Source organism: Spermophilus citellus (genome assembly GCF_964194105.1).
Source record: "Spermophilus citellus genome assembly, chromosome: X".
Taxonomy (NCBI): Eukaryota; Metazoa; Chordata; class Mammalia; order Rodentia; family Sciuridae; genus Spermophilus; species Spermophilus citellus.
This window is the reverse complement of record NC_138190.1, coordinates 148,866,206-148,878,666: the sequence shown is the minus strand read 5'-3', so window position 1 is coordinate 148,878,666 and position 12,461 is coordinate 148,866,206. Positions and strand designations below refer to the sequence as shown.

Genomic DNA, 12,461 nt, shown 5'->3' with positions numbered 1-12,461 from the left:
ATTAAACAGCAACACAGAGCAAACTTCAGTTGAAATCTGGATGACACTTAGGGAAAACTTAAATGTAGTGTTTTAAGTTACTCTAACCTGTACAAAAACATTATTTAATACCAGACTTCAGCCACCTATATTCACAGACCCCAAGGGACTGATAACTCTTTGTTGTGGTCTAGGTTTTTGTATATTTTATCTCTGTTCCTCCTTTTTTTGTACCAGAGATTGAACCCAGGGTGCTTAACCATTGAGCAACATCTCCAGCCCATTTTATTTTGCAACAAGGTCTTGCTGAGTTGCTGAGGCTGGCCTTGAACTTGTGATTTTCCGCCTCAGCCTCCCAAGCTGCTGGGATTACAGGCATGTGACACTGTGCCTGGCTTTCCTACCTTATTATTTGAGCCATCTCTTTCAGAATCAATTATATATAGTGTGGTGCTGTACATGGAACCCAGAGACTTGTGTATGTATGCTAGGAACATTCTCTACCACTGAGAAATGCCCCAGTTCCCCAAAGTCATGCAATTTTATGCAGAAAATATTTTCAAAATTATGTTAAATGGGATGGCACTCTCTGGGATTGTTTTTCTGTTTAGTCTAAATCACATGTTGTGGAGGTCTGGAGTCACTTCAGGATCTTTCACTGTTTTCAGTGTGGCCTAAATATTTTGTTTAGTTCTTTTGTATCTTTTGGTTCTGAAGAAATTCAACACACCTGGCACTATACTATAGACTTTTACTAAAATGATTCAGGTAATATTTCTTAATATGTTTACAACATAAAAACTTCTTTTGTTCTGTACACTAGGCTTAAATGTCATAAGAAGAAACTACATCCAGGAAGAACTTCTAAAACAAGACATTCATTGTATTACTCTTAAATTTTATTAATGTCTTCAGTTTGTGCATCATTTACAATGAGACATGTACATCAAAAAGCATTCTCATACATAAATAGACCAAAAAACAAATTTAAGTAATCAATCTCTAAAACATGCCCATCAATTTTGTTCAGGTGTGTATGAGAAAGGGAAATAAGTTTTAAGCCTTTTTCTTTGGATCAAAAGCATCTGGAAATTATTCAGGAATGCCAAATGTTTTTCTGAAACAAATGTATTTTTCAAAAGGAAATGGTGATGCAATTAAAGGCATTATTAGTGTTAATAAAGACTGGAAAAACATTTGTGGTGTGCATGATCAACAAGAAAATAGATGCAGTGAACCTAAGGTACATGTCAAATAAATGAATTAGGTAGCATGAATTGAATGGTACAGATGGAATAAAACTTACCATGAGGGACTCATATATATTCAAGGCACATGACTAGGCTAAACAGGTGGCTAAATTCTATAGACTAATTTGTTCTTTCATTAGGAAAGGAGAAAAGTAAAATATAACTTCATTTAATGGCACTTATTTATATATAAATGCAGTTAGATCTGGGTTAGCAAATGGCTTCCTTTCAGATACACACCAACCACGAGATAACAGATGTCAGAGTAGCTGAAGCAGTATGATTACATCCCAATTTTTGTACAATGCAGTAAATGGATGATAAACTGCTATGTGTTGTGTCTATACATCATACTGTCTATATTCAGGTTTCACAAAAGAATTCTTCAACATTAGGCAGATTAAAGGATTTAGTAAACCATAAAGGATGCTCAAACTATTACTCAACAAGAGTCAATTCCAAACTCTGGAGTTGAATGCTGACTGTATTCAGTTTGGGCTTTTCTCAGAATGGAAAAAACTTCCCAAACTACCCCACTTTCTATAGCTAAAATGCTAGCATACCTACTATGGTTCCCTTGTTTTTCTTTGGTGAGTCACAGGAATTTGCCTCCCACCCCTCCATTACCTATTCTATTAACAATAGGATTGCTGTATAATATTCAAAGAAAAGGAATATATAAAAACAATAAGCTTTAACAATATTTAAACCATAATCTTCTCCAATCAACTACAATGGGAAAACAGAAGATAATAAGCTAATCGCTGTATTGTAAATGATTAGTGCCCTTAATTTTATTCCTGAAAGTGAATACTAGGAGGACAAGAATAATCTGTGTGCTTCTAGTGGGCTAGCAAAATGTTTCCCATCTGAATGAAATAAATATGTATAATACTTTACCAATCTGGGCTCCTGAAAATAAGCAGCACCGACAATTTAATTACAATTCCCCAAATAACGACTATTCTTCATTTATATTGTTTTGAAGCACCTAAAACTCTTCAATAACAAAATACATTAAGATGAATGGTAAGCAATATTATTTGTCTCTTGAATACTTTTACGTGCACATACAAAGCTCCTCTATAGTTTTAGTAGATATCTCTTAGGACGGGTGGTATCCACCTTGGCAATAGCTTTGTGCAATTAAAACCAAAAATGTTTTTCAAAGTAGGTAACACTAGTTAACAAACAAAAGAAACAAATCAAAGCATTTTTAAGGCTACTGCTGTAATGACTGGTTTGATCTGAAGTTCACTGGAATAAATTGGTTGATAGGACAAAGATAAATCTGGAGACATAGACTAAGATTTAAAAAAGAATCAACGAAAAGAGGGCTGAAGAGACTAGGAGACACTTTCTGCCAGTAATGAAAGGCTTGGGTCACATGGAATATTTTTAACTCCTTTTTCTCTTGTATCCTTGGTCAATGATAATTTTTTCTTTCTTATTTCTTCACACAGCTTGGCCATGTAAATCCACCACAGAGAGGTGACACAATAATATAGATGAACACCTGGAAGAGCAAGGCAATTTTATTTTCTTGAATCTATCATATATGCCTAAATAATATATAAGGGATAGTAAAGCTCTTTTAAAGAGACATTTCTGATTCCATTATAGTAGTGGTTATGTACGAATATGACAAATTAACAAATTATTTTCAAAGACAGGAGCAAGTTACAATTATCCTTTCTGATATAACTTGTCCACTTGATTTCACTATGCTTTCTTCAGTGACAGAAAAAACATGGGGGGTTGTTGATCTTCACTGGTAACTAGGCAGAATCAAGGCTATGTGAGTAGCCCTTACTGATGCATCATTAATGCATTATAAAAATCACAACCACTATTTCCTTGAAGTATGAGTTTACTATTGATTATATTTTTAGATTTTATATATGAAATTTGATTTTTTATTATTAGGATAAGAATATATGAAAAAGCATAAGTAATAAACAATATATTTCATGCCTCAACTATATAAACTGAACAAAATTATTGTTATGAACGTTTCAGTGGATAATGACATAATAATTATGATTACCAAATCAAAGAAAAGTTAATGGTGAAATACTGCAAAATGCTGGCTCTATTATGAATGTTAGCTTTCTAATTCTAGTATTATAATTTTAAAATTATATCCTAAAATAATATCTATTTGCTTACATTATTGCATTCTAAACTGTAGACTTATTTTATACATTAGGTTCACTGAATTAAACTTAGTCATTTTATTTTGCTTTACAACTTTTTTCAGATATTTAAGGGACTAATATCACTACTCATATACTAGGAAAAAATGCATTTAGTAATGTCTAATTCCTCAAAAGTGAGCAAAGCATTTTGCCTTCCCTATATAATATTTATGTGGAGGGGTTAGTTACATAACATTCCAGTTATTAATGGATAGGTTAAACTACACATACATACACACATACATAATACATATTCTACAAAAATTTCTCTCAGAAAACATACATTTAAATTTGATGTAAAATTGACCATTTGCCACAGCAAATTATATGGAATTATAAAGCTGAGGTACAGTATGTTAGATGACAATATCTTTTTACTAAATATTGATAATGCATTTACAGTAGTGGCTCTGCATGCAAGAAATAATCAATAAATATAATCTTAACATTTAATAATTTGCCTGCATAAATCAATCTAAATTCCCAAGGGAATAAGGAAGACACTAAGCGCAGGATCCTACAATGTGCTACCTGAGGATACCAAGCAAAAAGGAAAAACAACTGCAACCATCTCTAATATAAAATGTATAAAATTATGACTCCTCTTTTTTTTGAATCTTTTTTTGTAGTTATAGATGGACAGAAAGCCTTTTTTTATTTGTTTATTTTTATGTGGTGCTGAGGCTTGAACCCAGTGCCTCACACATGCTAGACAAGCACTCTACCACTGAGCCACAACCCAGACCCCTCCTTCCTTTTATTTAAAAAAAATATATTTTTTAGTTGTAGATGGACACAGTATCTTTATTTTATTTATTTTTACATGGTGCTGAGGATCAAACCCAGTACTTCACATGTCCAAGGCAAGCACTCCACCACTGAACCACAACCCCAGCCCTCCTCTTTTCTCTTAAATAGATCTAACTGGCTAAGGTGCAGAAACCTTAAGTAGAGGTATCAAGGAGAAGTAAAGCAGAGTTGAAGACACCTGCTCACAGATAACTTTGGGCTTCTGAAAGTAACTGGAGGACAGGGAGGAAAGGCAGGTTTTTTTGTTTGTTTTGGTACTAAGGATTGAACCCAGGGGCACTTAACCACTGAACCACATCCCCAGACCTTTTTTATATTTTATTTAGAAATAGGTTCTCACTGAGTTGCTTAGGTCCTGGCTAAATTGCTGAGGCTGGCTTTGAACTCATGATCCTCCTGCCCCAGCTTCCCAAGCCAAGGAAAGGCAGTTTTACCTAGCCATGAAATAGCCCAGGGTAAAGCTCCCCTCCCTTCAGCAGTGTCTATCAATTTTTTTTTATTCAGTACCTCTACATTTGTTGGGTAGGGGAGGGTGCTGGGAATTGAACCCAGAGCCTCATACATGCTAGGAAACTATTCTGTTACTGAGCTATGCCCCCAGCTCCTCTTTACAATTTCAAACATTACTGAGGATGACAAAGAACTTTTGTTTAGAGGGATTACAAATATCAACATTTACCTTATTATAAATTAAAATTTTAAACATGCATATTTAGTTTCAAAATAGTCAAAAGGTGGGGCTGGAGTTGTGGCTCAGTGGTTGAGTGCTTGCCTGGCATGTGTGAGGCGCTGGGTTTGATCTTCAGCACCACATATAAATAAATAAAATAAAATAAAAGATCCATTTACAACTAAAAAAATCTTTTTAAAAAACAGTTAAAAGGCCAAATGTTCTCTCTGATAAGTGGATGCTGGTCCATAATGGGGGCAGGCAAGGGAAGAATGGAGGAACTTTGGATTGGGCAGAAGGGAGTGAGGAGAGGGGTTATGGGGGGGAGATGGTGGAATGAGATGGACATTATTACCCTATGTATGTGTAAGATTGCACTAATGGTGTGACTCTGAATCTTGTACAACCAGAGATATGAAACGTTGTGTTCCATTTGGGTACAATGAATCATAATGTATTCTGTTCTCAGGTATAACTAATTACAACAAATAAAAAAATAGTGACAATAAACCTCTTAATATATACAGTAATAATATTTCTATAAAATATATTAACCAGGCATGGTAGCACATGACTGTTAGTGCCAGCACCTGGAAAGCTGAGGAAGGAGAACTGCTTGAGCCTAGAAGTTCAGGACCAGCCTGGGAAGCATAGTAAGACCTGGTCTTAAAAAAAAAAAAAAACAAATGATTACATTTCTGTGAGGTCAGTTTTATTTTACATATAAGAATTCTCAATAGGAAAGAGGGGTTTAAGTTGAGAGAATATTTCATATTGATTTTATGGGAAATCCACCTTCTAGTGGTCATGTGTTTCACCATTAAAAATGTAGCTCATTTCAGAATATTAATCATTGACAAGGAATTCCAGCACCTAATTCCCTAGAGGCTGAAAACTAAAATCTACATTAAAAGGACAAAAACTTACAATTGATACAATGATAATGATGACTGTTAGCTTGATATTCTTCATACACATGGCTCGTGCAAGATTTCTGCTGGTAGTTTTGAAGGTGACAGACTAGGAAAAAAGCATATTATTTAAACCTTGGCACTGACTGCATCAATAATATGTAGTAACACCGTACAAATATTTTACTTTCATTAAATGTATTTTAAGTTCTAATGTCCTTTAACCCTCCCCTCCCTTTACAAGATGAGAGTGGCTATTCATGATTACTAGTTTCCAGGAGCAGAACTCTACCAAACCTATGATAAGCAGGCCTATAACTACAGAGGCTTCATCTTTTTTCTTCCCACTGCAGCAATGTACATGATATTGAGCACCAGAAGTAGTTCTTTCCATCTAGCAGAAAAGCTTGTTCCTCTTTAGGTTTCCAAATAGAAAGGCTCCTTCTAAGCCAGTTGGCTGCAAGCATGTTGGCACATTCTGCCCACTATACTCTTGGGACTCTGACCCATAAAAATCTGTTTGATCTGCATAGGAAAATATGTATTTATTTGTATGAGGGCCAAAACCCATAGAACTCCATTCCTTTGGTTATCCATTTTTGTTTGCATCATCAATTTCTCAATATCTACTGAACCATTCCCACCAGGACACAAGCAGGGGCTGGAGTTGTGGCTCAGTGGTAGAGCGCTTGCCTAGCACGTGTGAGGCACTGGGTTTGATCCTCAGCACCACATAAAAATAAATAAATAAAATAAAGGTATTGTGTCCATCTACAACTAAAAAATAAATATTAAAAAAGACTCCCTAATAGCCCAAGAATTCCACTCTTGGGTACATACTGAACAGAAATGTACGTGCAACACCGAGAGCCACATGCAAAAATATTTCTAACAACACTACTTTTCACAAGTTAGAAACTACCCAAATGCCCATCAAATGACCAATTCGTAAATAAATTGAATAAAATTTTATAAATTTATATAATGCATAAAATATATAAATATACAGTGCATAAACTATAAAAATTTAAAAACATATAATTGCATAAAATGCATAATGGAATATGCCATGTAGTGATTGAAATTAAAGTCCACTACTATATTTATGTAATTAACAATGTAAACATCATGAATGAATCTCAAAAACGTAATTTTTAACATCAGAAGAGTGTTGACCCTTGGAGGGGAGTAGTGACTATGAGGACAGAGGGAACTTAATCTGGGCATTGGTTCCATAGGTATATTCACTTTGTGAAAATACAACAAGGGGTACACTATGGTTGATGTCCTTTTCTACTTATAAACTACACTTCAATAAATTGTTTTCTAAAAATCCACTTTCTTGACCATACATTCATGCCCATCCACCTTCTCTACAAAGTCTCTCTAGTATAGCAGGTGAGAGGGGCACCAGCCCTCAGGTTTCACTTAATGCAGAATAATAAGATGACACGTGGAAGGACAGACCCAACAGCTAAGGGAGCATATGCTACATATCCAAACAGATCACATCTAGCCCTAAATATACACATTGATTAGAATATATGCATCAACTTGGATACATGAGAAGAATCTACAAAGGAAACAAAGCCAAGCAATCAGAGTAAATGGGCCTCAATGGAAAAAAACAATGTAGAAAAGAGAGAATGATAGTAATAAAAATTTATAAGAAGCATCTTCACATATAAAACATCATTACATTGATTTAAGAGTTCATAAGTTAGGGAAGACAAAAAGGGAAAAATTTGATGGCATAATAGTCTAAGATATACATTTTAATAAATATGCATAGTTTTAGAAAATTACAAATAGCAGAAAATAAATGGCTAAAAGCCATTTTTGTGGCAACAACTTGAAAAATTGTCTCAGAACACATAATAAAATGTGTATGATATAAATTATGAAAGATGTAAGTAAGATACTCAGAAAACTGATCAAGCAAATTCAGGATCTATTTACACAAGCAACAGATATTTAACAAGTGCTTACTATCTTCCTGGTACTTTTAGGTACCTACTAGCAGGTGCAGAATGAGCCAATATAGACAAAAGAGAAGAATCAATAATCAAAGAACCACCAGAAGAAAGTCCCCAAACTAAGAATGACTTGAATCTTTTGACATAACATGTCAGGTATGTGGCAAGAATACTGAAAGAAGGCACATACTTTCCATCTCCCAGTAATGTTTCAGAACTCCAAGCTTTTATGTTTTACTTTTTATTTTTTCTGCTTTGAGATATAATTGATAGTTAAAAATTACAGATATTCAAGGTATAATATGTGATGTTTTCATATATGTGTACATTGGGAAATGACTGCCACAATCATGCTATATAACATCCATCACCTCACAGTTACATTTTACATGTGTTCTGAGAATGCTTAAGATCTGCGATCGGGGCTGGGGATGTGGCTCAAGCGGTAGCACGCTTGCCTGGCACGCGTGCAGCCCGGATTCGATCCTCAGCACCACAAAAATGTTGTGTCCGCTGAAAACTAAAAAATAAATATTAAAAAATTCTCTCTCTCTCTCTCTTTAAAAAAAGATCTGCTCTCATGGCATATTTGAAATATTCAATAATAAAAATATTACTATTATTTTTTGAGTACCGGGGATTGAATTCTGGGGCACTCAACCACTGAGCCACATCCTCAGCCCTATTTTGAATTTTATTTAGAGACAGGGTCTCACTGAGTTGCTTAGTGTCTTGCTTTTGCTGAGTCTGGCTTTGAACTCATGATGTTGCTGCCTCAGCCTCTGGAGCTGCTGGGATTACAGGCATGCGCCACTGAGACCAGCTCAATATCTTATTAACTATAGTCACTATGTTGTACATTAGGTCTCCAGAATTTATTCATCTTATAACTGCAAGTCCATACACTTTGACCAATATCTTTCCATTTTTCCCTCTTCCCCCAGCTCCCTGGGAACCAGTATTCTATGCTCTGCTTCTATGTATCCAACATTTTAGCATTCTTATTTAAATTATTTCATTTAGTATAATGTTCTCTAGATTTATCCATGTTGCTGCAAATGGCAGGATCACCTTTGTCTTTATGGCTGAATAACATTCCAATGTGTGTGTGTGTGTTTGTGTATCACCATTTCTTTATCCATTCATCCACTAGAAGACACTTATCGACTGTTTCCATATTTCGGCTATTATGAATAATGCTGCAATGAACATAGGTGGAAAGATCTTTTTATTTTTAGTTGGAGATGAACACAATACCTTTATTTTGTTTATTTATGTGGTGCTAAGGATCAAACTCAGTGCCTCACATGTGCAAGGCAAGTGCTGAGCTACTATTATTGAGCAACTACCCCAGCCCACAAACATATTTCTTTGAGGTATTGGTTTTATTTCTTTTGGGTGTAAGACATGCTAAAGACCAATTGCTGGATCATATGGTGGTTCTTGTTTTAGTATTTTGAGACCCTCCATAATGTTTTCCATATTGGTTATATCAATTTACATTCCTATCAACAGTATGCAAAGGTTCCTTTTTCTCCAAACCCTCACCAACGCTTGTCCTCTCATCTTTTTGAAAACAGTCAACCCAATTGTATAAGATGATATCTCCCTGTGGTTTTGATTTGTATTTCCCTGATGATTAGTGATGTTGAACTTCTTTTCATATACCTGTTGGCCATGCATGTCTTCTTTAAACAGATGTCTATTAGGACCTTTGACAATTTTTTAAGTAGGTTATTTTTTGTTTGCTATTTGAGTACTGTAAGTTTCTAATATATTTTGAATACTAACCTGTTACACCAGGTGTATGGTTTATAAATATTTCATTCCAATATGTAGGTTGTTTTTTCTTTTTGTTGACTGTTTTTTTACTATGTAGAGACTTCTTAGTTTGATGTAGTTCCATTTGTTTATTTTTGCTTTTGTTGCCTGAGTTTTTAGATTCATATGCAAAAAAAAATCATTGCCTAAAACAATAAGATGTTTTCCCTCCGTTTTCTTCCAGGAGTTTTATGATTTCAGGTCTTATGTTTTTAAGTCTTTAATCTATTTTAAATTGATTTGTGTATGGTGTAAGATAAGAGTCCAATTTCATTCTTTTGCACGTGAATATCAAGTTTCCCAATATCTGAAGAGACCGTCCTTTCCCTCTGCATGTTCATGGCATCCTTGTCAAATATTATCAGTAAATATGCATGAGTTTATTTCTGGGCTTTCTATTCTGCACCATTGCTCTATATGTCTTTTCATGCCAGAAGTAAACTGTGGGTTACTATAGCTTTGTAATATAATTCGAAACCACTAAAGTGTGAAGCCTCTGACTTTTTTCCCTTTCTCAAGAATGTTCTAGCTATTTGGGATGTTTTGAACTTTCATATAAATTTTAGAATTGTTTCTCTATTCTGTGAAAAATGCCACTGGAACTTTGATAGGTATTGTATTGAACATGTATGTTGCTTTGGGCAATATGGGCATTTTAGCAATATTGATTCTTCAATTTGTGAATATAGCATATCTTTCCATTTATTTGTGTTTTCTTCAATTTCTTTAATCAATGTTTTATAGTTTTCAGTGTATTGATATTTATCTTCCTTGGTTACATGTATTTCTAAGTATTTTATCCTTTTTGATACTATCAAAAATGAGACTGATTTCTTGATTTCCTTTGATAATATACAGTTATCTAGACAGTAACAATATGATTTAGGATGAGAGCTAGTCCTTCCATAAAAACAAACCATGTGATTTAGGGGGCTTTAGGTCACACCCAGAGAGCTGAAGACAGATCAAGCCAGCGGGCAGTCAATCATGCCTATTTAATGAAATCTCAATAAAAACTCTGAACACTAAGATTTGATTAAACTTCTTTGTTGGGCAATATTCCATGCTTGGTGCTACATGTTATGACAGGAATGTAATATATCCTGATTCTATGATGACACACGCTCCACATTTAGTACCTTTCCAAAGTCTACCTAATGGACTTTTTCCTTTTAAATCTGTATCTTCTGCCTGCAATAAAACGTTAACTAAGCATTACAATGTTCACGAAATTCTGTGAGCCTTCTAACAAACTATCAAATGTGAAGGTGGTTTTGGGAACCTCCAGACTAGTAATTAGTATCAGAAGTGAGGGTGGTTTTTGGAATTGTGCCTTTTAAACTGTATAACTGCTTAATTTCTCAGTTTCCTAAACTCTTTGCAATTAGTTACAAAAAAAGTATCAACATTTAGAAAATTATAAGGGGAAATTATCTTAATTTTAGAATTCTATACCACTCAAAACATTGTTCAAATATGAACGGGAACAAATTCATTCCTGAAAAGATTTAGATCATTATGAAGAAAACGTGTCAAGACATCTCAAATAAAAACTAAATCGCAATAAAGACTTCAAGAAAGAGGAAGATAACATGAATTTAAAAAAAAAGTAATAAGCAATGAAATAAATATATCTAAACAGTTTTGTGATTCAATAAATTGGAATGGAGATTCCTTCACAATTCTCAGGTCAACACCTGAACACTGATAGATCACCTGTTTAAGATCAGTTTAGCTATTTAAAAAAAAAAAAAAACAACCAATTGTCACAACTTACCAAACCTTTCCATGGGACTGTGTATGGGGGTAGGCTGAAGAGAACAAGATATAAAAATTCCTGTGGGAATGACAAAGAAAATCTGAAAAGCTGGATAATTTCTTTAGCAGCTGTAAGGAGACTTGGGGAGCTGCCATACCTCTGTAGTAGACTAAATGATAGCTCCAAAGATATGTCCAGATCACAATCCCTGTGAATGTGACATTATTTGGACTAAGGGTCTTTACAGATGTCAACATTCTTCAGATGAGGAGAACATCTTGGATTATCCAGATAGGCCCTAAATGCCACCACAAACATCCTTACAGAAAGAAAGTAGGAGGGATTTCACACACACACACACACACACACACACACACACACACACACACGGTGATATGAACATGGAAGTAGAAACTGCATTAACACAGACAAAAGCTGAGGAATACCAGCAGCCAAGAGAAACCAGAAGAAGAAAGAAACAAATTCTCTTAAAAAGCCTCTGGTATAAGATAAGGGCCAATTTCATTCTTTTGCATGTGAACATCCAGTTTTCCCAACACCATTTATTGAAAAGATTGTCCTTTCTCCAATGCATATTTTTTAGAACCCTGTTGAAAATTAGTTATATGAGTTTACTTTTAGGCTATTTTATTCCATGGGTTATATGTTGGTTTTCATCCCAATACTATATTGTTTAGATTGTCACAGCTTTGTAGGATATTTTGAAGTCAGTTTTGTTTTTTTTCCTCAAGATTGCTTTGACTATTTAGGATCCTTTTTAGTTCTACACAGATTTTAGGATTTTTCCTATTCCTGTGAAGAATGTCATCGATATTTGATAGGAACTGTATTGAATCTGTAGATCACTTTAGGATGTTATAATAATATTAATTCTTCCAATCCATTAATTATATAACCTTCTGTTTATTTGTGTCACCTTCAATTTCTTTTACTAATGTTTTAGTTTTTATTGTAGAGATTTTTCACCTACTTGGTTAAATCTATTACTAGGATATTTATTTGTTTTGTAGCTATTATAAATGGATAACTTTCTTGACTTCTTTTTCAGATAGTTCACTATTGGCAT

At 34.3% G+C, this 12,461-nt stretch overlaps 1 protein-coding gene across 2 annotated transcripts in view; it reads right to left on the bottom strand.

The window, feature by feature from the left end:
* Positions 1–866: 866 nt before the first annotated feature.
* VAMP7 (vesicle associated membrane protein 7) overlaps positions 867–12,461 on the bottom strand; it is a 52,491-nt gene continuing 40,896 nt past the window's right edge. For both annotated transcript variants that reach the window (XM_081277896.1, XM_081277895.1), the window contains exons 7-8: positions 5,835–5,927; positions 867–2,745 (exon numbers count right to left, since the gene is read on the bottom strand). In XM_081277896.1, coding sequence (XP_081134022.1) covers positions 2,677–2,745; positions 5,835–5,927 — 162 coding nt within the window. In that variant the 3' untranslated portion in view covers positions 867–2,676. The remainder of the gene's footprint in view (positions 2,746–5,834; positions 5,928–12,461) is intronic.